At 40.1% G+C, this 25433-nt stretch overlaps 1 protein-coding gene across 1 annotated transcript; it reads right to left on the minus strand.

The window, feature by feature from the left end:
- Positions 1-834: 834 nt before the first annotated feature.
- Positions 835-25205, minus strand: LOC121524182 (SH3 domain-binding protein 5-like). Its single transcript, XM_041809457.1, has 9 exons — positions 24895-25205; positions 24353-24415; positions 16801-16929; positions 8252-8416; positions 7973-8103; positions 7654-7696; positions 4720-4930; positions 4247-4612; positions 835-1981 (listed from the first exon to the last, which is right to left on the minus strand). Exons 1-9 carry the CDS (start codon positions 24976-24978, stop codon positions 1815-1817), a joined length of 1359 nt encoding a protein of 452 aa, XP_041665391.1. The 5' UTR covers positions 24979-25205; the 3' UTR covers positions 835-1814.
- Between the last annotated feature and the right edge of the window lie 228 nt (positions 25206-25433).

A 25433-nucleotide genomic window follows, 5' to 3' on the forward strand; every position in this document is an offset into this window, starting at 1 on the left:
AAGCCTCAAATAGTGTAATGCCTTGGACAACGAATGAAAACATGAGATATTTCAGGATTCATCGTACTGTGCAGAAATTAGTGTCTGATTCAGATCACAGATGGGTTCGTGCAGATAAAGGCATAATGAGGAAGGTTTCTGACAGACAAATTCATCAGATTAAGAGAGCAGCTGCTAAAATGCCATTACAAAGCAGCAAACAAGTATTTGAAGCTGCTGGTGCCTCTGGAGTCCCACCAACCTCAAGGTGTAGGATCCTCCAGAGGCTTGCAGTCGTGTATAAACCTACTATTCAGCCCCCCCTAACCAATGCTCACAAGCAGAAACGGTTGCAGTGGGCCCAGAAATACATGAAGACTCATTTTCAAACAGTCTTGTTGACTGATGAGTGCCGTGCAACCCTGGATGGTCCAGATGGAGGAGTAGTGGATGGTTGGTGGATGGCCACCATGTCCCAACAAGGCTGTGACATCAGCAAGGAGGGGGCGGAGTCATGTTCTGGGCCAGAATCATGAGGAGAGACCTGGTAGGCCCCTTTAGGGTCCCTGAAGATATGAAAATGACCTCGGCAAAGTATATAGAGTTTCTGATTGACCACTTTCTTCCATGGTACAAAAAGAAGAACAGTGCCTTCTGTAGCAACACAATCTTCATGCATGACAATGAACCATCTCATGCAGCAAAGAATCCCTCTGTGTCATTGGCTGCTATGGGCATAAAAGGAGAGAAAAATTCGTTATTGCTAAGACATTTTTGACAGATTGTAATGGAAAACGTTTCCTGTTACAAGAATGGATGGAGGTGGGTGTAAGCATTAGAAAACAGCTGTTTACATCAGGCACATGTTTAATGCTTTTTTTTCTGTTACACAACAACAGTAACCAAAACAATGTTCATTTACAAGAATACAGGATTATAAATATAGAATATCTGTGCTACGGGGTAGGATGTAAGTTTACGCTAATGCACAAAGACATGGAAAAGCATTCACTCAATGGCTACAAACACCACATCAGATCGTGGGCTGCATTAAAAATACATTCACTCACTCATTTACAAAACCAAATGGAAGACCACTATTGTCTCTAGTCCCATCTGAAGACAGTCTCTTCTTTAGTTAGTGCTGGGAGTGTGGTTTCACTCCATTTCCTTCTGACGATTATTCCTCCACAACCACAACCACCGTCTCCACGACCTACATTTCATTCACCCTGAAGTGTAGAGTTACAGGAGGATAACAACATTCCCACATCTGACTGGTTTTTTTTTGTCATATCTGAATAACAGGCTGACTTTTCACATTAATAACAAAGTTTCCACTTGGATCCAAGAGCAGGAAGTTAACACTTTTTGTCTTTGACACATCACAAAAACATTAGACTAGCTACACCACTGCTGAGGTTATCGACGACCCAAATATGCCAAAGAAGAGAAATTATCTTTTTCTGCTCATAAATAAAAATGTCTTTATGGCACAATGTTTTTTTAGCAGAAAAACTGAAAGTGAAATCAGCCCAATGACACAGCGACAGTTTGGTTTACGGGAAATGAAGCCTTTAAATAACACTGTCACCATCCAGTTATCTCGGTCTGCTTATTTACAATACTTATGGGTTCTCTTTTACAATGATACTGGTTTGATATGTAAATACAACATGTATAGCACCATCTGATGTTTATGTTTGGAGACACTGTGTCAGGTTTGAGTGTGCAGTTTGCTCTCTTCATCCAAGTCGGCTTCAGATCTTCTGCCAAATGTCAGTTTGAGGCTCCAAGCCATGCACGACCGCAGTCTTTCGTATGACAGGCGTTTGTTAGACACTGTTGAGTATGAGGATGGTAGCGGCAGAGGTGGAAGAGGAGATGTCGGGGTTGATGTAAGGGGGGTCTCGCTCGTCCTCAGAGTCCACTTCTTCTTGTGCCAAGCTGAGCTTGTTCAAACCGGCTTCTAGTGTCGCCTCGGCTCCCTCTGCTCTGTCACCTGCCACAAACACAGAAACAGACGTAACGGTGAATAAACCTGCATGTAAGTACAAGGACACTTAACCAGCATTAAAAAGTATTCACCACCCTTGGATGTTTCACCCCCAAAAAAACTCTTAAAGTCAGAGTGAAAAGAGATTGTGCAAGAAGAAGACTAGTGAGAGAGCCCACCAAGACACCAACTACTCTGAAGGAGTTCCAAGCTTCAGCAGCTGAGATGGAGAGACTCTGCAGACAACAACTGTTGCGTAGACTCTTCACCAGTCAAAGCTTTATCTGGACAAAAATTCATCCAAAGGCATGTGGGCAACTCCAGGGTCAAGTAGAAGAAAGTTCTTTGGTCTGATGAGATCAAAACGGTGCGTTCTCAGCCATCAGACAAGACGCCGAACACTGGCATCACCACAAACACACCATCTGCACTGTGGAGCACGGTGGTGGCAGCATCATGCTTGGGGATGCTTCTAAGGCTTGTAAAGTAAGAGGGTAACTTGCAAGCAAGAAAGTGACCTGAAGCATTCAGTTGCTACAGAATCACTAACATCCCCGGTACTCTGTAAGGGGCTTCACTTTATTTTCCCAATGAACGGAGTCATTGCTTAAAATGTGTCAGATTTGCATAAAATGATCAAATAAAATGGTACATTTTTAGTTATTTTTTAAAATTGGCCAAATAGCAATAGTAATTTGTCAGACTATATTTTTCTAGTGTGTGATGAAAGGCCTATCGGTGAGTTTGTAGTGTGTGCAAGCCCCTCCGGCAACAGTGGGAGTCCCCAGACTATCATTTCAGATATCATTTTAGGGGCTGTGGGCTGAAAAGTTCAGTGGTTCTCAACTGATCTGAATTCAGGACCCATCATCACCTCATGAACAAGCAATCGCTTCCCAAATTTCTAAAAAAGATATTCAACAAATCAAATTTATTCAGCAATGAATGTGGAATTATTTGGAATATAATGTGACCAAAGAAAGAGAGCTAGCTGTTATTACAGAGACCCTAAACTGATATGCATGCACGGATATTGCATTTCCTATGAGAGTGGTTCCCAAACTTTTTCTATCAGGCCCCACTTTGGCAGATAAAAATATTTTCACCCCCACCCCCCACCCCTCACCACACGTATGCACAAGTTAAAACATGTAAAAGTCCAACAAACACACCGTTACTCACAATTTATGCTAACAAACTCCCTTTTTTTAGAATTTACTACATTAAACCTAAAGATTTTGTGTTTTAAAATCTGACTTTCTGAGGATGAACAATTCCCTGAAAATGAAAATAATTTTTGCACACATTTTTGTCACCATCCTCACACAGGCAGCATGTTGCAAAAGGAAAAGGGTGGCAAAGGCTCTCATGCCTGGCTACTACTACTCCTTTCCCACTCCAATCCAAATGTTAAAATGTTTTAGACTTGAACTGCAATAATATTGTTGAATCTGAGGGGATTTTAATGTAATGCTCCTCTCTACAGTGCTAAAGTCATCAGCTGGTGTTACTTGGACTGGCCGGGACCCCCACTGGGGGGGGGTCCCAGGGCCCACTGTGGGAACCTCTGTCCTATGATAAGATGTACATTTAGTTTGTTTTCAAGACATTTGGAGAAACTAAAACATTTAAGCAAGATAGACAGTTTTGTTTTAAACAAATAATAGGTTTATATCCCAAGAAAAGGACCATAGATTGTAGAAAGAATTGGACAAAGCCTGTGTGACGTCAGCCGTCTGCTTACAACAGGTCGACTCAAACAGCTTTGGAAGCCAATCCGCGATGGCTTCCATATTGAAATCGCTGTCTCAACCAAACTTTGGATCAACCTTACGGCCCGCCCACTGAGCTCAACTTCCTGTCAGCTAGCTAGCTTACATTCTGGTTGACAGAAACGTAGACTTGCCAATCAGTGTGCAGTGAGGTTTTAACAAATTATAATCTAAACCATTGTGGTATAACCCCCCTGTACAGTGAGGACGGGGAGACGTTAGCTAATGAGACACGTTTGTTTTTTTTAACTAGGCAGTAAACCAGTTTATTTCTAGTCTAAAAACAGCTTTATAACACATGTTGTGTACATGACTTCCAGTGTTCCTGCGCCAGCCTCAAGTGAACACTCGCTGTATTGCAATTTTTTGCTCTACAAGCTATTAATCTTGTTATTAGACAGAAAATTATCACTGTATTTAAAACATTGAAGCATTTTAGAAACATTACAACTCAGTGGATGAAGAATTCACAATGCATGTACCCCACGATAAAACACACCTCTCTCCTGGTCGCAGTCTGGAGAGGAAGCTCCGCTGCACTGGCTGCGAGGGCCCAGGAGAGGTGAGGCGTGCCCAGAGCCGCACAGTGAGTCTGGGTCATGAGAGCTACAGGGGATCACTACCTCCAGGCTACCGGGACAAGAAGTGGAGAGGACTGAGGCGGAGGGAGGGGAGGAGAGGTAGGAGTCGGGGCTGTAGAGTGAGGAGGAGGGGTAAGGGCAGGGCATGTCCAGTGGGGTGGGAGTGGAGGAGGATGTGGAGGGTGAGGAGGGCACGGCTTGGGGTGAGGAGATGGAGTGAGTGTCGGCCTCGTCTTCTGAGCTGCTACTATGCCTGCCCTCTTCATCAATTGATACGGACACCACTGAAACACACACACACATTAAACACACACACAGATGCATCAACACAACAAGCACTGACAATGTGGATGAAGTGGAGGACTATCAAATATCAAACTTTTTCACTCACTCGACAGACTGTCTGACTCCATCTTAAAACTAGAGATGTCCTCGTTGTCTCCCTCTGCACCAACACCCTGCTCCCTGGTTCCCATGGCGATCGACCGTCGTTGGGCATGGATCTCCTCAGAGATGCTCTCTAGGTTGCGCAGCGCTGAGCGGTATTCTGCTTTAGCAGCCACGAGTTTGGCTTGGCGCTCATCCACTTGACGTTTCAGTTGCTACAAAACAGTTTTATAGGTTATTACATCTCTACATATATAAGACTGAAATTAAATGTGTATAAAAGTATACTGCACAAAAAATCTAATCACAATTGCAACTGGGTTGGCAGACTGTGCAATTACATAAATACATAAGAGGCTGCTGTTTTTGTATTAAGGAATCCTTGAAAGGGTTAAAAATGTCTGCGGAAAGGCCTTTAAGTTTATAATAGTGCTGCTATTGTACTTTGTATTAGTACAGGGGTGACAAACTCATGGCCCAGGGGCCAAATCTGGCCCGTGGTGCAGTTACACCCGGCCCACCAGATGATATCATATTTTTATTATTATCAGCCCACCAGTCTGAGGTCTGCAGATTTCCTTCAGTATAAAACTGTGAACTTAACCTTGATGATTTAAAACATCCCAGATGACTCATAAAAATTAGAAATAGTAAAGAGTAGAATTAATTTAATAAAAAGTCAGGAACGGGGAAAAGAAATTTGTTTTCATTTCATATTTTCAATGTTGTATCTCACAATTATGACTCAAGGTTAAGGTTTTAACCTTCTGTCTTATATTTTGACCTTTTAGAATCACAATTTAAAAATTGAAGTAAAAGTTTTCCCATTAAAACTCATAATTTAGACTTTTCCTTCTATATTTTGCCCTTTTCATCTCATAATTTTGACTTTTTCTCTTATACTTTGACCTTTCAGATCAACAATTTTACATTTTGAGCAATATCATCACTTTCAAAACTCGTGATTTTGAATTTTATCTCATATTTTGACATTTTCAACTCCTAACTTTGACTTTTATATCTTATTTTGAACTTTAAAACTAATGATTAAGAATTGTATCTTATTGTTTTGACCTTGAAAACTTGTGATTTGGAATTTTATCTCTTTTTTGGCCCTTTAAACTAACAATTTTGAATTTTGTTCCACATTGGACCTTTAAAATTCATAATTTTGACTTTTACCTCACATTTTCGCCATCAAAAATCATGATATCAGTTTTCTATCTCATATAATTCCCTTTTAAAAACATTATTTTGACGTTAAATGTCATGTTTTTACCTTTTGAACCAATAAGTCTGACTTTTTTGTCTCAGATTTAGAGCCTTTAGACTTATCATGTTGACTTCTTAAATAACAAAATCATTTGTCATCAGTGCTATGTTCCCCCCCATAATTTATCTCTGGTTAAAGCGAGGTTGACAGTTAATGGTTAAATATAAACCCTGTTTGGCCCTCAGGTTAGACCCAAATTCAGAATCTGGCCCCTGCTGTGACTGAGATTGACATCCCTGGCTTAGTACCTTTATTTATTTATTTATCTTTTTTTTTAAGGGTAAAATATTCAAAGAAACAAATTGGGAAAATACACACTTCCAAACTATCTTTTTTTGCTGTATTTTCCTTGATAATGCTGCAAGTAGACTTATGACACCATTCATGTATTATACTGTAACTGCAATCATAATTTGCAATATCATTCAGTATCATTGCAATTGCACATTAAACCTAATTATGCAGCAGTATTTATACGCCAAGAAAGTATACAGTGCTTATAAAAAATTTCACCCTCTTTGATGTTTTACCCTTTTATTGATTTGATAAATCAATCATGGTCATTATAATCTGGCTTTTTTTGATTGAATACTTTATTTATTTAAATTTTAAAAAATCTGTATTCACGCAGACATTTAAGCATTTTTTTTTCTGGTCAAGAAATCATATCGACAATGACTGATTTATAAAATCTGTTAAAACATCTAAGAGGGTGAATATATTTTAAAGGCACTATATAAGAGTTTTTCAGCTTGAAAAGATTTGTTCACAATGAGAGTTTCACATTTTGACTGTGTGAGTGAGCTGAAATTAGAAGGATTCCCAAGTGTTACCATGAGGTAGCTAACAGCCTTAAATATTTTATTATAATTCATGAGGATGTCTTGTCAATGTTGCAGGTAAATGCAGTAAATCCAATCCTTCTGCTTCCAAACCCATGCTGGCAGATTCTACATGAGCCAGAATTCACTGGATGCCAACATCTGGAGCCTCAGTCTTCTGCATTTCCTCTGGTCTGGTTCTCAACTGGTCTAACGTCAGGGCCAATCAATATCTCCCTCACGACAAACTGTAACCCAAATTTTCTTACATTCTGCAATTATGACCAAATGTTTTTCATTAAAAATGTGGCAGTTTGACTCAAAATGGACCAAAAGATATGATAGAAAACAAGAATAGAGACATATCCTTCAAAATAAGAGCCTGTCATAGATTTTTTTCCACATATTTTTTTCAGTTACACACCTGTGACCCACTAAAAACAGCTTTGTGACCCATTTTTGGGCCCTGACCCACCAGTGAATAACTAATGTTAGGGTACGCGGAAACTCTAAAAATGCAAAAACATCCGAAGTGACATTTTCGGAATCCTCAGTTCGGTTTCATTTCATTTTTACTTTGAAAATGTGTCTCATTTGCAGCACAAGAAAATCCAAGCTCAAAGAGCCTGTTGCCCTTTTAAACTACAGTTTAAACTACAGTAAATGACAGAGCTGTTGCCAAATAAACCACTGGTTTTGCATCTGTGCACAGCTGTGCCCCACACAAAAGGAGCATAAGCTGGAGCTGGGGGGGGGGAATGTGCTGGGACCATGTAGATATAGATAAGGCTTAAAATCAGTCAACAATCTCTGTAAGTGTTTAAAAACCTCCGAGCATACATACCTCAAGCTGTAGATAATACTTGGCCTTCAGTTCAAAATACGGCCTGCAGGGAGGGAAAAACAAGAAAAACTTAAGGAAAGGAAACTTTTCCAACTGTCGCTGGAGAAACTGCTGGGGGAAAAACACTCCTCTGTGAGCAGTCACATTCCTTGGCTCTTACAAAGGGAGCACACCCCAACATTGCAAAATCCACACATGAAACATCTGGACTGCATCAGATGACATGAATGTAGCCCCCCCTTCTTCATCCTGACATACAGCGGGGCCCAAAGAGGGGAAAAGTCAAAGCAACAATCGGGAAAGAAACAAAGGCACGGACCTGGATTTGTTGATTGTGCGCTTTAGTTTCTTCTCCAGCTGCCTCATGTGGCTGATACAGGAGTTGTAGTTTGCTGCTGTTTTCCTGTGCTCTGCTTCACTGCGAGTCCTGGCCTGTTCAGCTTCCATCACCTGAAACAATCCAGAAAGGCTGATTTTAACTAAAGATGGCAGCTTTGACTTCTTCCTCTCACAAACATCAGCAGAAGTCCAAACATCCCTCTCACTAACGCGTCATCTTTAAGTGAATATTTTCAGCTGTATTGTCTCTTTTACACACCCTTTGTGTGGCGTGATTGAGCATTTCCTGCCAGGCGGAGTCAAACTGCCGGCTGTCCTCCTCCAGCAGCCTCTCCTCGGCCAGGGCGATGGTCTCCTTTGCTGCCCGCAGGATCTCCACCGCCCGCTGGAACTCCTGGGTGGCCTTCTGGGCTTCGATCTGGGCCTGCAGGTCAAACACAAGGGTAGCTACAGTGAAATTAAACATAAATGCAGGGCAGCATAAATATAATAAATATTCTACCTACATAAGCTGAAGAGCTCAGGGTTTCAGAGTTTCTGTACTAAACTGTTGGAACAAGGATGCCAAACTCAATCACAGCAGGGGACGAATTCTGAATTAGGGTCCAACCTTTTCACCAGCAATGAATTATGGGTGAAAAAACCTGATAAACTGATGATAAATGATCTTGAGTTTGAAAAGGGTTTAAAAGAATAAGTGTTAAGGCTCAGAATCTGAGATGGAAATTCAAAGTTATTTGCTCAAAATGTTCAAAACATGGCATTTAAAGTCAAAATAATATTTTTAAATGTTTTAGAAAGTTGAAATCATGATTCTTGACAGTCAAAATATTAAATTCAAAGTCAGCGGTTTAAAACATCAAAGCGTGAGAAAAATATTTAAAATATGAGTTTTAAAGGTCCAAATATTACTTAAAATTTAAAATTGAGGATCTAAAAAGTCAAATTATGAAATAAAAGTCAAAGTTAGGAGCTAAAAAGGTCAAAACGTGAGAAAAAAAATCATAATGAAGAATTTTAAAGGTCAAAATATTACTTAAAATTTTACAATTGAAGATATGAAATGTCAATTTATGTGACAAAAGTCAAAGCAAGGAGCTAAAAAGGTCAAAACATGAGAAAAAAATTAAAGTCATGAATTTTAAAGGTCAAAATATTACCTAGAATTTTAAAATTGGGAATGTAAAGGTTAGAAAATAAGATAAAAAGTCAGAATTGTGAATTGAAAAGGTCAGCATAGAAAATATAAAGTCAAAACTACAACTGTGAGATGCAAGATTAAGAATATGAAATAAAAACAGAAATGTGTTGTCCCACATTCCTGACTTTTTATCTATTTATTTGAACTTTTTCTAATTTTTAAGACTTAACAAGGATATTTTAGATCGTCATGGTTACGTTTACATTTTCAAACGGGAGGAAATCTGCAGATCTCAAACCAGTGGGCCAGTTATAATAAAAATATGATAGGATCTGGTGGGCCGAGTGTAACTGTACCGGGGCCGGATTTGGCCCGCGGGCCTTGAGTTTGACACCCCTGTGTTAAAACTTCAAACCTCTCAGTTTCATTTTTCGTCACTGATGTCAACCCGCGTTTGTTCTGACATGTCATGAATGCTGGTCTTGTGTGTCTCCGTGTATTTGTCAGCTGTATTTCCTCTTTGAGGAACCATAGTTGATTCTTCATGACAGACAAAGAGGGACAAAGAGATCTGGCTTGGCCACACTCACAGAAAGACAACCGTTCCTTGATTTAACAGACAAACAGAAGCGTTGTCACTGAGGATTTGACACTTTGTCAGTGGGCTCTTCCTTCCCACCATTACTGTCAATAGAAGGTTTATTCCCGTCATGCTCAACATATTTGGACCCACTCGCTCCACTCCAACAGACATGACTTTAAAGGTCAGTACACTGGCTGAAGGCCAAGATAAAGCAATTAGAGACACTTTAATCTGGTTTAGGTTGAAATGGGTCAAAACAATCAGGCTACAGTGGTCATTTTAAAATTCTAACCCTATAAAGAAAGTTATCTTTGGAAAGCTAACAGTGGTTTTCTCAGACACAGAAATCCACTCAGAAGGTCCTTTCACATGTAAGGAAGCCAAAAAAAGAAGAAATGAAAGCATGATAACAGATCTAAAAGGAACAAAACAGCAACTAAAGCAGCTGTGTCTATGATTCAGGCATAAATATAAAATCAGGTCAGATACAGTGCTGTGAAAAAGTGTTTGCCTCCTCTCTGATTCCTGATGTTTTTGCATATTTATCACACTTAAATGTTTCGGATCATCAAACCAATTTTGTATCTCACAAAGACAACCCAAGTAAATACAGAATGCAGTTTCTACATGATGATTTTATTCATTAAGGGAAATAAAAATCCAAACCTATCTGGCCGTATGTGAAAAAGTAATTGCCCCCCTTGTTAAATCATGAGTTAACTGTGATTAACTACAGTTCTTGAAAGCTGAGTTTAGTTTCTCTGGCCACACCCAGGCCTGATTTCCTCCAGATTAGTTGAATGTAGAAATCCCTTAAATAGAAGCTGTCAGACAAAGTGAAGTAGGCTACAAGATCTCAGAAAGAAACACATCATACCACCATCCAAAGAGATTCAAGAACAAATGAGAAACAAAGTGATTGAAATCTATCAGTCTGGAAAAGGTTACAGAGACATTTCTAAGGCTTTGAGACTCCAGAGAACCACGGTCAGAGCCATTATCCACAAATAGAGAAAACTGTGAACAGTGGTGGACCTTCCCAGGAGTGGTCAGCCAACCAAAATGACTCCAAGAGTGCAACGACGACTCATCCAGGAGGTCCCAAAAGAACCCAGAACCACATCCAAAGACCTGCAGGCCTCACTGGCCTCAGTTAAGGTCAGAGTTCATGACTCAACCATCAGAAAGACACTGGGCAACAATGGAATCATGGGAGAGTTCCAAGGCCAAAACCACTGCTGACAAAAAAGAACACAAAGGCTCATCTCACATTTGACTAAAAACATCCCGATGATTCCCAAGACTTCTGGGAAATATTCTGTGGACTGACCAGACAGAAGTAGAACTTTCTGGAAGGTGTGTGTCCCGTTACATCTGGAGTAAAAATAACAGCATCTGATAAAAAGAACATCATGCCAACAGTGTGATGGTCTGGGGCTGCTTTGCTGCTTCAGGACCTGGACCACTTGCTGTGATTGATGGAACCATGAATTCTGCTGTCTACCAGAAAATCCTGAAGGCGAACGCCCGGACACTGAATGACTCAGAATAAACAAAATGAAGGTTTTGGAGTGGCCAAGTCAAAGTCTGGACTTAAATCCAACTGAGACGCTGTGGTGTGACCTTAAACAGGCAGTTCATGCTGGAAAACCCTCCGATATGGCTGAGTTAAAACAATTCTGTGAAGAAGAGTGGGATGATAAAAAGGAAGAACATAACAACATTTTCCATCCCCACCAAATTTTGTGGGAGTTACTTTAACGCATCTGTGAACAATTATTCAGCGTCTCTGGCAGATCATTTTACTTTATGTCAGACACATCCAGCAGTTATGCAACATCAGGCTGTCCCACTGACTTTAACTCACCGCCTTTAAAAATCTTTGGGACTAGAGAACATTTTGTTCAGTCTAACTGTTCACTCAGACACAATACCCTTCAAACTAAAACAGTCAGTGGATGTGACTCTGAGATTTCATCAGCTTTCAAATGTTAGCTCTGTGAGAACGCCCGTCTGAACACTACAGCTGCTCTGGTTTGTTTTTCTATGCCTCAGCGTTCTGAATGGATTATTGTAGCACCGCTCCAGACTCAGAGGCCAGCTATTCATGTTATAGCTATAGATAGACCCTTTCATAGTTTTCAGTATGAATTGTCTGAATCAGGGGTGTCAAACTTTTGACTTTTTCTCTTATATTTTGACCTTTTCATCTCATGATTTTGACTTTTTCTCTTATATGTTGACCTTTCAGATCAACAATTTTAAATTCTGAGCAATATTTTGATTTTCAAAACTAATGATTCTGAATCTTATCTCATACCTTGACCTTTAAACTCATGATTTTGACATTTTTTCTTACATTTTGACATTTTCAACTCCTAACTTGACGTTTATATCTTATTTTGACCTTAAAAACTAATGATTAAGAATTGTATTTCATTGATTTGACTTTGAAAACTTGTGATTTGGAATTTTATCTCATTTTTTGACTTTTTAAACTAAAAATATTGTATTTTATCCTATATTTGACCTTTTAAACTCATGATTTTGACTATTATCTCATATCTTCACCATCAAAAATCATAATATCAGCTTTCTATATCATATATTTGCCTTTTAAATACATTATTTTGACTTTAAATGTCACCTTTTTACCTTTTGAACCAATAAGTCTGACTTTTTCATCTCAGATTTTGAGCCTTTAGACTTACCATGTTGACTTTTTAATCAGTGCTAAGTTTTTTCCCCCCATAATTCATTTCTGGTGAGAGCGAGGTTGATATTTATGGTTATATATAAACCCTGTAAGGCCCCAGGTTAAACCCAAAGTCAGAATCCGGTCCCTGCTGTGATTGAGTCTGACACCCCTGATCTATTGTGTAAAGGTTTAGTAATCTTACTGTAAACTTCTGACTTTGAGGAAAGTAATGAAAAAAATCTCTCTCTCCTCGTGGTTCTGCAGCGAGCCTCCAGTGGACTTCTGATGGACTGGATTTGAGCACTTCCACATCAGCTTCCTTTTTGAACAGTGGAAGTCTTTCGTCCGTTAAAACATGATTGGACGCTCTAAGAGCAGGGAAGCTGCTAAAGAAAGTTCATCACCAGCAGCTACAACATAAACAGCTTTACATAACTGACTCCCAAATGTCAGCATGGTTCTCTCAGCTGTTACACATTTTCTCACGACCTCTCCGGGCTTTCTGTCACATAAACCCCTGTAACACCACCCCCTCCCACTGTTGGCCATGTTTATGATAAGGGGTCAAACTGTGACGTAGTTAAACACACGTCTGCTTCTTCTCTCGCTCAAGCGGGAACCCAAAGCTGACATCTTTTGTGTCATGATATCTGAGAGTTGCAGTGGTTTGATGTGATATGCATGGAGAGGTGTGGGGATACAGAGAGGAGGGAGGGCGATAATTCCCCTCACTGGTGATCTGTTTGTTTGACTGGTGAAGATGAATCTTCACTCTTCATCCCCGTCATGACCCATTTCCCAGGCTCCGAGCAGAGAGGGGGTGCAGGGATAACAGAAGGAGGATGATGGATATTTGATGAAGAGAAAACAAGAGCAAAGATTTTAATGCTATCACCATCGTTTCTTTTTGTCGTGCTTAAATGTGCAGAGGACGTTGTGGACAGAGCTGCAGCACGTTTCCTTTCTCATACAGAGCTTCTGTTTCTTTATAGAGCTGTCAGAGCAGAGCTGACCAAACACGCCACTATTTAAAGCTTTCACAGAGAAAGAATGAACAAATGAAAATGTTTAGTGCCTTACTGAGCTGCATGCTCTGCAGGTGGAGGATGCTGTTTGTCTCCTTACAGGACAGTGTGCTTATTACCAGCATCGCTATCACTTATTTCTAATGATGTCATGAAGCCCACAGCATGTGACCACCTGAGGCAAACAATGCAGTGACTCTGGTCTGAGATACAATGACATGCTGTCACTTCATATAAGCATGATGCTAGCTCATATCATCTGACTGAATGCTGCATGCCGTGTCAGACTCTGTCATACCGCCTCACGCTTCTGTCTCCATGATTTTATCGCAGTTTATAGATCTGATGAAGACAGATGAAGTATGCAGTAGAGATGTAATGATGTAGCTCTGCAATTAACAACAAAATAAATATAAACATTTGAATCAGTTCGACAAAAACAGATAATGCAATCCTATTTTAACCAGCAGAGGGCCTTATATCGTGGAATTAGCTAACACTGATGGCCAATTCTCCATAGCAAGCTTCACCATCAGTCTGTGAATGTGTTAGTAAATGGGTAGGACCTGTGGCGTAGAAAGGCTCTGAGTAGTCAGATGACAGGCATAGCACTACATAAGTTCAATCAGTTCATAGGTTCATTTTGACTTTTTCTGCATGCATCCAGGTCTTTTAGACATTTGATTGACTACTCAGAGCAGCAGCTGCAGCTCCTCTCTCTCTTTCTATGCACATCTCTCTCCCTCGTGCTGAAACCTCACTTTAAACACAGTGATTTGCCCTTGTATTATATAGATATAGGCCATTAACCCTTTACCTACTGAGCCGGCGCCGGCGCTGTGTTTTACATGTCCAGAGTATTATTATCGTAACTCTGTCAAAGTTTGTCTGATCAGAAAAATTCCAGTGACGTTGGAAAGCTGAGAATTGTGGGCATGCACACATATATGATTCATTACAGTATTCACAACCATATGATGTGGGCATTCAAAGCAAAACACCAGAAGTATCGCGAGACCACTACACGGACTCTCAACACTGTAACTCCTCGAAAGTTTGCTCAATCTAAAAAATTCCAACGCTGACAGAGAGCTGAGAATCTGTGCTTTCCGACCTCCAAACTTCATGTGGCCTTTAGATTAGCTCAAGAACAGTGCGTAGAGAGCTTCATGGAACGGGTTTCCATTAGGGGTGCATCGATCAATTGGCCAAAATCGGTATCTGTGCCGATTTCCTTAATTTTAGGAGATTGGTGATCGGCCGATCCTTGTAAATAAGATCGGTTTCATATGTTTCTACCTACTAAAATGTGAAAAATGAAAGACTAAAGGAACTGATATAATTTAGTAGTTTGGACAGCAATGCTTTAAACTTTTCATTTATATTTGAGAGAACTACCTCATTTGAAGTTAAAACAACAAGTTTGTATTGGTTCACGGGTATTGTTCAATGTTATTCAATAAATAAGATTGGAACATTGAAGGTGTATGCTGTCAGTTATAAAAAAATCGGTAGCGGCCAAAATCAGAATCGGCAGGTCAGGCTTTTTAAAGATCGGTGATTGGTGAGCCAGGCCTTCTTGAACATCAGTGTGCACCCCTAGTTTTCATGGAAGCAGCTGCAAAAATTCCCATAAACACACTCCAAACCTTGTGGGATGCAGTGGTGTAAAGCACACTGCTACTGGACTCTAGAGCAGTGGAGACGCCTTCTCTGGAGTGACCAATGTCGCTTCTCCATCTGGCAATCTGATGGACCAGTCTGGGTTTGATGGTTGCCAGGAGAGCGGTACTTGTCTGACTGCATTGTGCCAAGTGTAAAGTTTGGTGGAGGTGTATGTGGGGGTTGCTTTTTTCAGGAGCTGGGCTGGCTTTAGTTCCAGTCAGGAGACTCTGAATGCTTCAGCATACCAAGAGATTTTGGACAATTCCATGCTCCCAACTTTGTGGGAACAGTTTGGGGATGGCCTTCCTGTATCCAACATGTTCTGTTCCAGTGCACAAAGCAAGGTCCATAAAGACATGGAGGAGAGAGTTTGGTGTGGATCAACTTGACTGGCCTGCACAGAGTCAAATTTAGCATTTTATCATCAGAGAATAGAATTAAAAGCATCACTCTATTCATAAAATGACTTCAGTTTTGTCTTTCTGAAAATGTGAAAATGGTTAATAACTGGTGAAATTGTATGTGAGTATTTTAGTGTGAATTTAGTGCATCATTCCATCTCTAGGTGGCTGAACAGATAGGGTGGGAGCGAGAGGGGGGTACAAGGAGACAGACAGCCAGACAGACAGTCAGCCATGCAGAAGAGAATGCTGGGTAAAAAGGACAAAAGATGGGACAGTAGAGGCAAATTCCTCCACACCCCCACCCAGACTGCTGGAATGCAGGGGGGATAAACACAGGAGGGCTGGGGGCTGAGACGGGTTTATGGGTGGGGGTAGGTGATATACTGTGTGTGTATGTGTTGTGTATGTGTGTTTTAATTCTGCTGGGGTCAGTGAGGGTAGGCATTTGAATCCCTTTAAAGTAGGTCATGTATTAAATATTAAATATTCATCCATAAATCATTAGCTGACAATAAGCCACTTTAACCCAAAGGCCTTCGCCAGCTTTACTGTACATAACCCCCCCTGGAGCATGCACACACACACACAAACACACACACTTGTACAGTCACAAAAGTGGGCAGAGCTCCCGATCCTTTCACGTGAACGCAGCTCCCATCAAAATTCAAACCTTCCAGTAATCCCTGATGCTCACGTGTTGCTGTCAGAAGCAGAAGCCACTGGCAGGTACAGCCGTTTGTCATATGGAGATAAGCAGGGACACACACAAAGACACACACAGTCTATTTCAGCCCAACAGCTCAGCGCTGACACACAAATGTCAGCCTTATGATGAATGACTCATAAGCTGCCTCGTTATTGGCTGAGGAGAGAGGAGTGCTGGACACCAAATTTCCACGGCAGTCCAATCAGATCAAACTGGAGGAAATAGACGGTAGAGGACATGACCCTCTGCAGGGACAGGACACTTTAGGATGGAAATCCCCCACAGTGCATACCTGCAGCAGTATGCATGGAAGCACAGACCCCAAAAGGAAAGCAAGCCAGACTATGCAAAAATATGGCAGATCCAAAATTCCTCCTCCCCATGCTGAGTCAATGTGTGCATGAAGCTTTGCATACAGAGGTGAGACGGAGTTTAAAAATAGACGTCACGTGACGCTGCTCCTTTTAAGTAGATATAAGCTGAGCTCTTTAAACTTCTCACAGCTAAGCCTCAGTGAGCTTGCCCTCACAATCACTCTGCAGACCTCCCAGTCGCTGCAGCTTACTCCGGTGAATGCGAGGTGTACCTGTCTCGCTACTTTGCGGGCTTCCCAGTAGGGTTTGGAGTCATCCACGGCTCGTCCAATCCTCTTCACCTGCTCGTCCAGCTTCACCGTTGCTTCCACCAGCACCGCCCGGAACCGCTGGCGACAGTCCTGCACACAAAAACACACAAAAGTGCTGTCTATTAAACATTTTTATAAGAGTGCTAACACTGAGAAACACTGGGAAGAAATAAACTACTTCTTGCATTTTCAACCATGCCAGCAATAACAAAGCTGCTTCCACAAATGCTCTACTGAGCTTTTCAAGGAAATTGCCCTGAAATCTTCCTGAGTCAGTTGTTTAAACATGTTCTCACATATATCAATGTGACGTGTAGTCCAGCATGTCCTTCAAAGGAGCAGAGACATACAGGAAAACATAATAAAGCAGTTTTATTACATGCACAGTTCTGGTTGCATGCCAGTCACAGGATATAAGCATCATCAACCCCCTCACTTGCTTGCAGCAAAAAAAAATTTCTTCTCCTTTCACATCAGCTTAGCCAAACTTTAAGCAGGAAACTTTTTAGGGTGCTGACATGAAAAGTCCCAGGTAAGGCTATTATATAAAAAAGCTACTGTTTGCCTTCATGCATGCAGCTAACCGTGAAACTTTTTGGGTAACTCAAAAGTTTTAAATAAATGTGAAAACATTTTAACAGACTAAGTTTTGATGATCATTCTGCAAATGTTAGCTTTAAACTAGCTGTTAACAGTAACACTTTAAAGCTTGAGATTAATCTTGGAACTTTAACACGTTAAAAAAATTATTATATAAAATAATAACACAATTTAATTATATGGGTTACTCTCATATTTTGACCTTTTAAAGTCATGATTTTGACTTTTATCTAATTTTTTCCCCTTTTAGATTCCTAATTTTAATTTTTTTTCATATTTTGACCTTTTAAAGTCATAATTTGACTTTTATCTCATTTTTTCCTCTAAGATTCATAATTTAAAATTTAACATCATATTTTGACCTTTTAAAGTCATGATTTTGACTTTAAACTCATGTTTTGACCTTTTTCAACTCCTAACATTGACGTTTATCTCATTTTTCCCCTTTTAGATTCATAATTTTAATTTTCATACCATATTTTGACCTTTTATAATCATGATTTGACTTGTATCTCATTTTTTCCCCTTTTAGATTCATAATTTTATTTTTTTTCATATTTTGAACTTTTTAAGCCATGATTTTGACTTTTATCTCATTTTTTCCCTTTTTAGATTCATAATTTTATTTTTTTTTTTCATATTTTGAACTTTTTAAGCCATGATTTTGACTTTTATCTAATTTTTTCCCTTTTTAGATTCATAATTTAAAATTGTAAACCATATTTTGACCTTTCAAAGTCATAATTTTGACTTTTGTCTCATGTTTTGACTTTTTTCATCTTCTAACTTTGACTTTTATCTCTTTTTCCCCTTTGAAACTCATGATTTTTAATTTTTTAAAGATTTATTTTTGGGCTTTTCTCGTGCCTCTATTAGAGATAGGAGGACAGTGGATAAATTTGGAAACAGGGAGGAGAGCGTGGAGAGACATGCGGGGAATGGTGCCACAGGCTGGATTCGAGCCTGGGCCGCCTGCGTACATGGTGCGCGCCCTAGCCACTTGACTAGCGGCGCGCCCCCATGATTTTTAATTTTAACTCAGTTTTTTGACATTTTAAAGTCATGACTAAGTTTGACCACATCTTGCCCCCATAGTCCCCCAGTGGGAGTGAAGAGGTGAGAGGGTCAGACACAGCCAGCAGTGATGAGTGAGGAGACAGACCCAGGTCTGATTCACGGTGATTTTCTTTTTAAAAGCTGGAGAATATTAGTGAAGATAAAACTGTGGGTACATGCTGCAGTGATGAACTGTCTTTACACTGAAGCACAACCAGTCTGAAGTTCCACCTTCAGGTAAAGCACATCTGTGCTAATGTTAGCAAAGACGCTAACAACAACACGGGATCGAGCCATGGTCATACCACTCTGTTCAGCTGCTTCAGGACAATTTTCTTCTTCAGCTGCTCAGATAAATGATGAAAAGTGCTCCAAAACTTTGAGACAGTCCTGTTTGTTAACAATATTAATCCAGTGTAGAAATCTGCGGTGGAATCGGCAAAACTGAAGTGAATTGGCGAACTTTACCAGCTGAAGACAGAAAATATGATGCGTTCAGGTAACCTCAGTAAATTAGACGACTGTATTCTATGTTATGGTGTGTTAAAATGTCACAAAAAATTGGGAAAATGAAGTTTTTAATAAGAAACTTTGAATTTGTGAAGAAGGAGCTCCGACCAAGTACTGAGTGCATAAATAGGCCTAGTGTTTCAGAAGGGCAGCATTTCTCTATCATTTAACCTTTTTCTGGACTGATGTTTTTAGAAATTCTAATATCTTGTGAGCTGTAATCACCATTATTTAACCAAAAAGAAAAACATGAAATATTTTGAGATGCACCTGCATGTAGTCAGCTCCTCATACCTGAGAACTTTAATTTTATCACATCCATGAACGTTGGGTTGATTTCTATAATGTTTAACTCATCATGTCTGCAAGGAATGTGATTTCATCTCTTACCAGGTAACTGGACCAGGCAAAAAACGAGAACTGGGAATGCAGGGACACTGACTGAATCTAAGGCAACGATCTAACCGGATTCTGATAAGCTAATTAGTGAATCCTCTTTGGTCGATTAACAGTAATGACTGAGTCTAGGACACTGCCAGCTGTTTGCATTAGCATCAGAGTTTAAATCCACTGTGCCGCAGACTCTGAAGAATCCTTTTCCCCTATGGGATGCTTTAGAACAAGGGTGTCAAACTCAAGGCCCGGGGGCCAAACCAGGTCCATGGTGCAGTTAAACCCGGCCCACCTGATCATATCATATTTTCATTATGACTGTCCCACCAGTATGAGGTCTGCAGATTTCCTCCAGTATAAAAATGTGAACTTAACCTTTATGATTTAAAACATCCTTGTTGAGTCATAAAAATTAGAAAAAGCAGACAGAAAAAATAATTTGCTAAAAAAGTCAGGAACATGGGGAAGAAATTTGTGTTTTCTCTATATTTTCAATTTTGCATCTCACAGTTGTGACTAAAAGTTATGGTTTTAACTTTTTATTTCATATTTTAACCTTCACATCTCATAACTTCGATTTTCATCTCATATTTTTACCTTTAAGATTCATAATCTTTAAATTTTATATCATATTTTGACCTTTTAAAGTCATGATTTTGAACTTTATCTCACTTTTTGACTTTTTTCAACTCCTAACTTTGACTTTTTTCCATTTTTAAAACTCATGATTTTTAATCTTATCTCAGTTTGTTGACTTTTTAAAGTCATGATTTTGACTTTTACCTCATTTTTCCCCTTTAAAACTCATGATTTTTAATTTTATCTCACTTTGTTGACCTTTTGACTTTGACTTTTACGTCACGTTTTGACTTTTTCCAACTCCTAACTTTGACTTTAATGTCATTTTTAACCTTAAAAACCTGTGAGTTTTAATTCAATTTCATAATGTGACTTTAACTTCATTAATTTGAAATTTTATCTTATAGTTTGACATTTTAAACTCATGATTTCGATGTTTATCTCATAATTTGACTTTCAAAAATCATGATTTTGAATTTTATCTCAGTTTTTTACATTTCAGATTAATGGTTTCAATATTCTGTCTCATATTTTGCCTTTTAAAAACATTATTTTGACTTTAAATGTCATGTTTGTACCTTTTAAACTCATATTTTTGACTTTTTATCTCAGATTTTGAGTTTTTAAATTATCATGTTCACCTTTTAATCTCAAAATCATTTTTCATCAGTGCCAGGTTTTTTCCCCCCATAATTCATTTCTGGTGAAAATAAGGTTGACATTTTATAGTTCAATATGTGCTCTGTTATCTTTATTTATTTATTTAGACTCTAAAGTGTTAGCCCCTCAGGTCAGACCTATGTTCAGAACCCGGCCCCTGCTGAGTGTTGCATGCTGGTGTTATAATACAGCTCCAAGCACTGATACTCACAGGTAGAGCCAAACTGTGAATTTTACACTAAATAGCTCCACACACGTTCAAAGATTAAAAAAACAGTGGATTACTCTGGAAACTCTGTCTCTGGATGTTAATGTGTTAAACATTAGTCACAAGTTAGCTCGCCGTGAGGCTCCTGCTGTCCTGGTTTAAATCTGGTCTTGTGCCTCAAAAGTAGCTCCTCTAACTGGAGTCACCACTCAATAATTACAGCAAACACAGAAAAAGCACACAGGGCAGCAGTATTTGAGCTTAGTGTTGTTGTTTTCTTCAGTTTTGTTTTTTTACCTGTAGAGGTGCTGAGAAAAAAAAACCTGACCACAAAAAGAAAGTATCTGAAACCACTTTGGCATTGTTGGTGAGCAGATATACCATAAATAACCAGATCTTTAGTGCTTAGGAAACAGTGTGATGGTAGACTTAGTGTGATAAGTGAAGAACGACATCATTTATCTAGAGAGTGAGGAAAGACTTTTGTTTGTATTGAGTGTATTTTAGGGAAGTCTCCATAACAAAATTCTAGACTAAGATATGACGCTAAAAATAGACAATATCAATATTTGTTTGGAAACCATAGCAACAAGAATAGAAGTCTTATATTTGGCCATTTCTAGTTCATCACTGGAAAAACTGAATCTCAACAACACTCTTACAAATTCTGTGCCTGTATAAAGTATTTACCTGCTTGGATGTTTTACCCTTTACTGATTTTATAAATCCATCATGGCCAATACGAGTTGGCTTTCTTGACAAAAAGTAATATCAATTATTTGTAACGTAAAATAAGTGACTGCATAAATATTCACCCCCCATCTAGTCAGTATTTAGTCACCTTTGGCTGCAGTCACAGCTCTGAGTCTGTGTGGATAGGTCTCATTCAGGCTCAAACATCTGGACTCTGTGATTTTACTCCATTCTTCTTTGATAAACTGCTCAAGCTCTGTCAGGTTGCACAGGGATCCTCTTCATCTCGTTGTCTTTAACCATTTCTGTGTTTTTGGTCATTGTCTTGCTGGTAAATAAAACTTCTCCCATGCTGTAGTTCTCTTGCACACTGATTTTCATATATTTTGCTGCATTCATTTTACCATCTACCTTTACAAGCCTTTCAGGGCTGGCTGCTGAGAAGCATCCCCACAGCATGATGCTGCCACCACTGTGCTCCACAGTGGGGTTGGTGTGGTGTGAAAGCTCCATTTCAGTCTCATCAGACCACTTGCCCATGGAGTCTCCCACAGTCGTTCTGGTGAACTCTAGTCCAGATTGAATCTGAGTTTTCTTCAACAGTGTCTTTCTCTTTGCCACTCTCCCATAAAGCTCTGACTGGTGAAGAACCCGGCCAACAGTTGTTGTCTGCAGAGTCTCTCCATCTCAGCTGCTGAAGCTTGGAGCTCCTTCAGAGTAGTCATAGGTGTCTTGGTGTCCTCTCTCACTAGTCTTCTTCTTGCACGCCCACTCAGTTTGTGAGGACGGTCTGATCTAGGCAGATTTACACATGTGACATATTCCTTCATTTCTTCATGATGGATTTAACTGAACTCTGGGGGATGCTCAGAGACTTGGAGGTGTTTTTGTATCCATCTCCTGACCTAGACTTTTCAATAACCTTTTCTCTGAGTTGCTTCGAGTGTTCTTTTGTCTTCATGGTGTAATGGTAGCCAGGAATACTGATTAACCAGTGACTGGACCGTCCAGACAGAGGTGTCTTTTTTACAATCACTGAGATACATTCACTGCTCTCAGCTGATCCCCATTTCTTTCCAAAGAGCCAAATTATACTGACCATGATTAATTTATAAAGCAATAAAAGAGTAAAACATCTAAGGGGTTAATAGTTTTTATACACACTGTATGCTGAAAACATTCTAGATGGTATTTTCTCTATTAAAGGTAGTTTAGGGTTTCAATTTTGACTGAAGATCTGCAGTTTCTTCAAAGTTTGGGTATTTTTGATGCCGTTCATTCATAAAATAATGCAGCCCTGACTGTTCAAAGACCAGCAATATAACAAATACATCAGTATTGAGTATTTTGACAACCATTAGTGATTATTTGTTTTGTGTAGGCTGTTCTATGCATGAATCTGAGCCTCTCTTTAGTTTTGTCTCTCGGTTACAGAATGGAGAGTTGGCAGCCAGCAGCACCTGCATCCTCTTCCTAAAATCTGACGCAGGAATACAAATGGAAGAAGAAGGAAAACGGAGAGGGCGCTACAGGACGCATGCTTCCTATGACATCATTATGTTTCTTGACTTCCTGTTCCTGTGCATAGATAGTGACACAGCATGCAGACAGAGCCATACACTCTGTGTAGAGCTGCCATAGGCATGCCACTGTCCTGGCCGTGCCTAATATTCTGACTTTTATATCTGCCAGGGTGCACGAGAAGTCTTATGTTGTCTTTTTGCTAATAGAGATCTAAATCCCGTCCCTACACATGGATTAAACCTCGATGCTTGTGTTTTCTGAATCTTCCTCACAGCATCTTTAATCAACTCCAGGCCCTGCAGAAAGAAAACCTCAGCCTGTGGCCTGCCGGAGCACTTTTAGCATTCTTCAGCTCCCTGCTTTACACGGCCTCAGTTTGCATCGCCTTCTTCTTCTTCTGTTTACTTGTGTCTGTGTGTATTTATATCTGTGACTCTACTGGCACAACTGTGACTTAAAATGACTGCGAGGGAACTCAGAAACATTTTCCCAAACACAGAAATGAGGAGCAAACACCCTCACATGAGGGATTACAAAAAATAACCAGGAATAAGCATGAAAACATGGATTCTGCTTTCAGCTGTGACACATGTGAGCACAACTCCTGTCGTCTACCTCCTCCTCTGGGTTTCTAAAAATGATTCCAGCTCTGGTTTGTGGTTCTGGACCTGAGCGGGGTTCTAAAGAGAAGCAAACGAGGCCAGCTTCGAGGAAAAAGAAAACCCGTGGCCTCCTCTGGAATGTTTTTACTTTTGCTGAACAGTAACTCTTCTGGTACACATTTATGTAAAGTGTGAGCATTTTATAGCCTTTTCCTTTTGGAAATTGCTGGGCGTGTTTCTGAAAGGAAGGCTTGGTAAGCTGAAGGGAAACAAAGACAGCTCTTGGGATTGAAATTGCTCCAAATATGCCTTTCAAATTTCATATTTACCTTGTAAATTACAGATATGCCTCTTGTAGCAACAAGTTGCATTGAGAGCAGCTTTAATAAATGGGAGTGACAGTCAGTCACTGACTCAGTCTTCCTAAAATTCCACATTAAGGCAATTTCCATCTTTGCATGACTTTCCGAGAAACACTTCCTATGCATGGGGCGCGTTGCTAGGCAAAGTCAATGCAGTAAATGAGATTTATTCCTCACAGCGCTTAAAGAATATTAAAGAGTTAAAGAGATTTGAAGAATCACAGACGACATCATGAGTGTTTTTCAGCCCAGCTATGACTGGATGTGTTTACCCCCGCAGGGAGAGGGAGGAATGACTGGAGCAGTGTTGGTGTTTCTGGTCTTACCTCCAGCTCACTCTCCCAGCGGTTGATGTCATCTGTAGACTGGTTTAACTTCTCCAGCTCTCCCTGTTTACACAAAACATGGCATGCATGGAAAGGCAGAGAGAGAGAGACAGAGGAGGGAGGGCAGGTTAAAAACAGATTTTGTATCTAGAGGCTGAACTGTGTGACTTCTGTTAGCCAAATTACTGAGCATGCAGCCCTCTGTGTGGCTGAGTGTGAGCACTAAGACAGCCAAAACACACGGATACTTCTCTCTGTATTAAAAACATTCTAAAACATATGATTGCATGTTTGGGAAGTTAAAACATTCAGTGAAAAAAACAGAATTACTGGTGCAAAGCTCTCAGCCAGAGGCAGTACTAACAGTGACTTTATAAATAAAGTCTTCATATTTAACAGGCTGTTACTGTCTGTGTTTATTACACTTAGTATGCACTCATTCTTTTTCAAACAACTGTACAATGACTGTCCTTGGCTTTCTCATGTTGATCTCAATGTCACTTCACTGCTGCCAACATCTGGATAGACTAACATAACCTCACCTGGATTCTTGGATCCACCTCCTCTTCCTCCTCAGCACACTTTGAGTCCTCCTCACAGTTAGTCCCACTCTGTAAAGGGTCCATTTTCAGGATTTCTGACGATTCTGGCTGAATAAATGGAGGGTCTTTCCTGCCAATAAAGCGTGACCCCGGGGTGCTGGACAGCAGAAGTGTCCGGCAGTGGTCCCCCCACCCTCCTCACTAACCCTTACACAGAGCCCCGTGCATGCTCCAGCTCCAGGATCCTGCAGGGTTCAGAGATAAAGGGGCTGAGAGTCTCCTGTGAGAGTCCGCGTCCTCACGCTCCGGAGTCTCACTCTCACTGTGGACGATCATAACCTCAGGGATCGAGGACGAACTGTGGAAAAGAAAGTGTTAAATGCGATCAACACGGCGACTTCCTGTTGAGACTTTCAAAATAAAACTCTGAAAGTAACAACAGTGCTGGATGTGTTCTATCAGTACATTTTCACTCATTTAAAGCTCCCGTGAGAACATGGTGGTGCTTTTCTGAGTTTGTTCCGAGCATTTAGAGCAGG

Source organism: Cheilinus undulatus, linkage group 16 (assembly GCF_018320785.1).
Source record: "Cheilinus undulatus linkage group 16, ASM1832078v1, whole genome shotgun sequence".
NCBI lineage: Eukaryota > Metazoa > Chordata > Actinopteri > Labriformes > Labridae > Cheilinus > Cheilinus undulatus.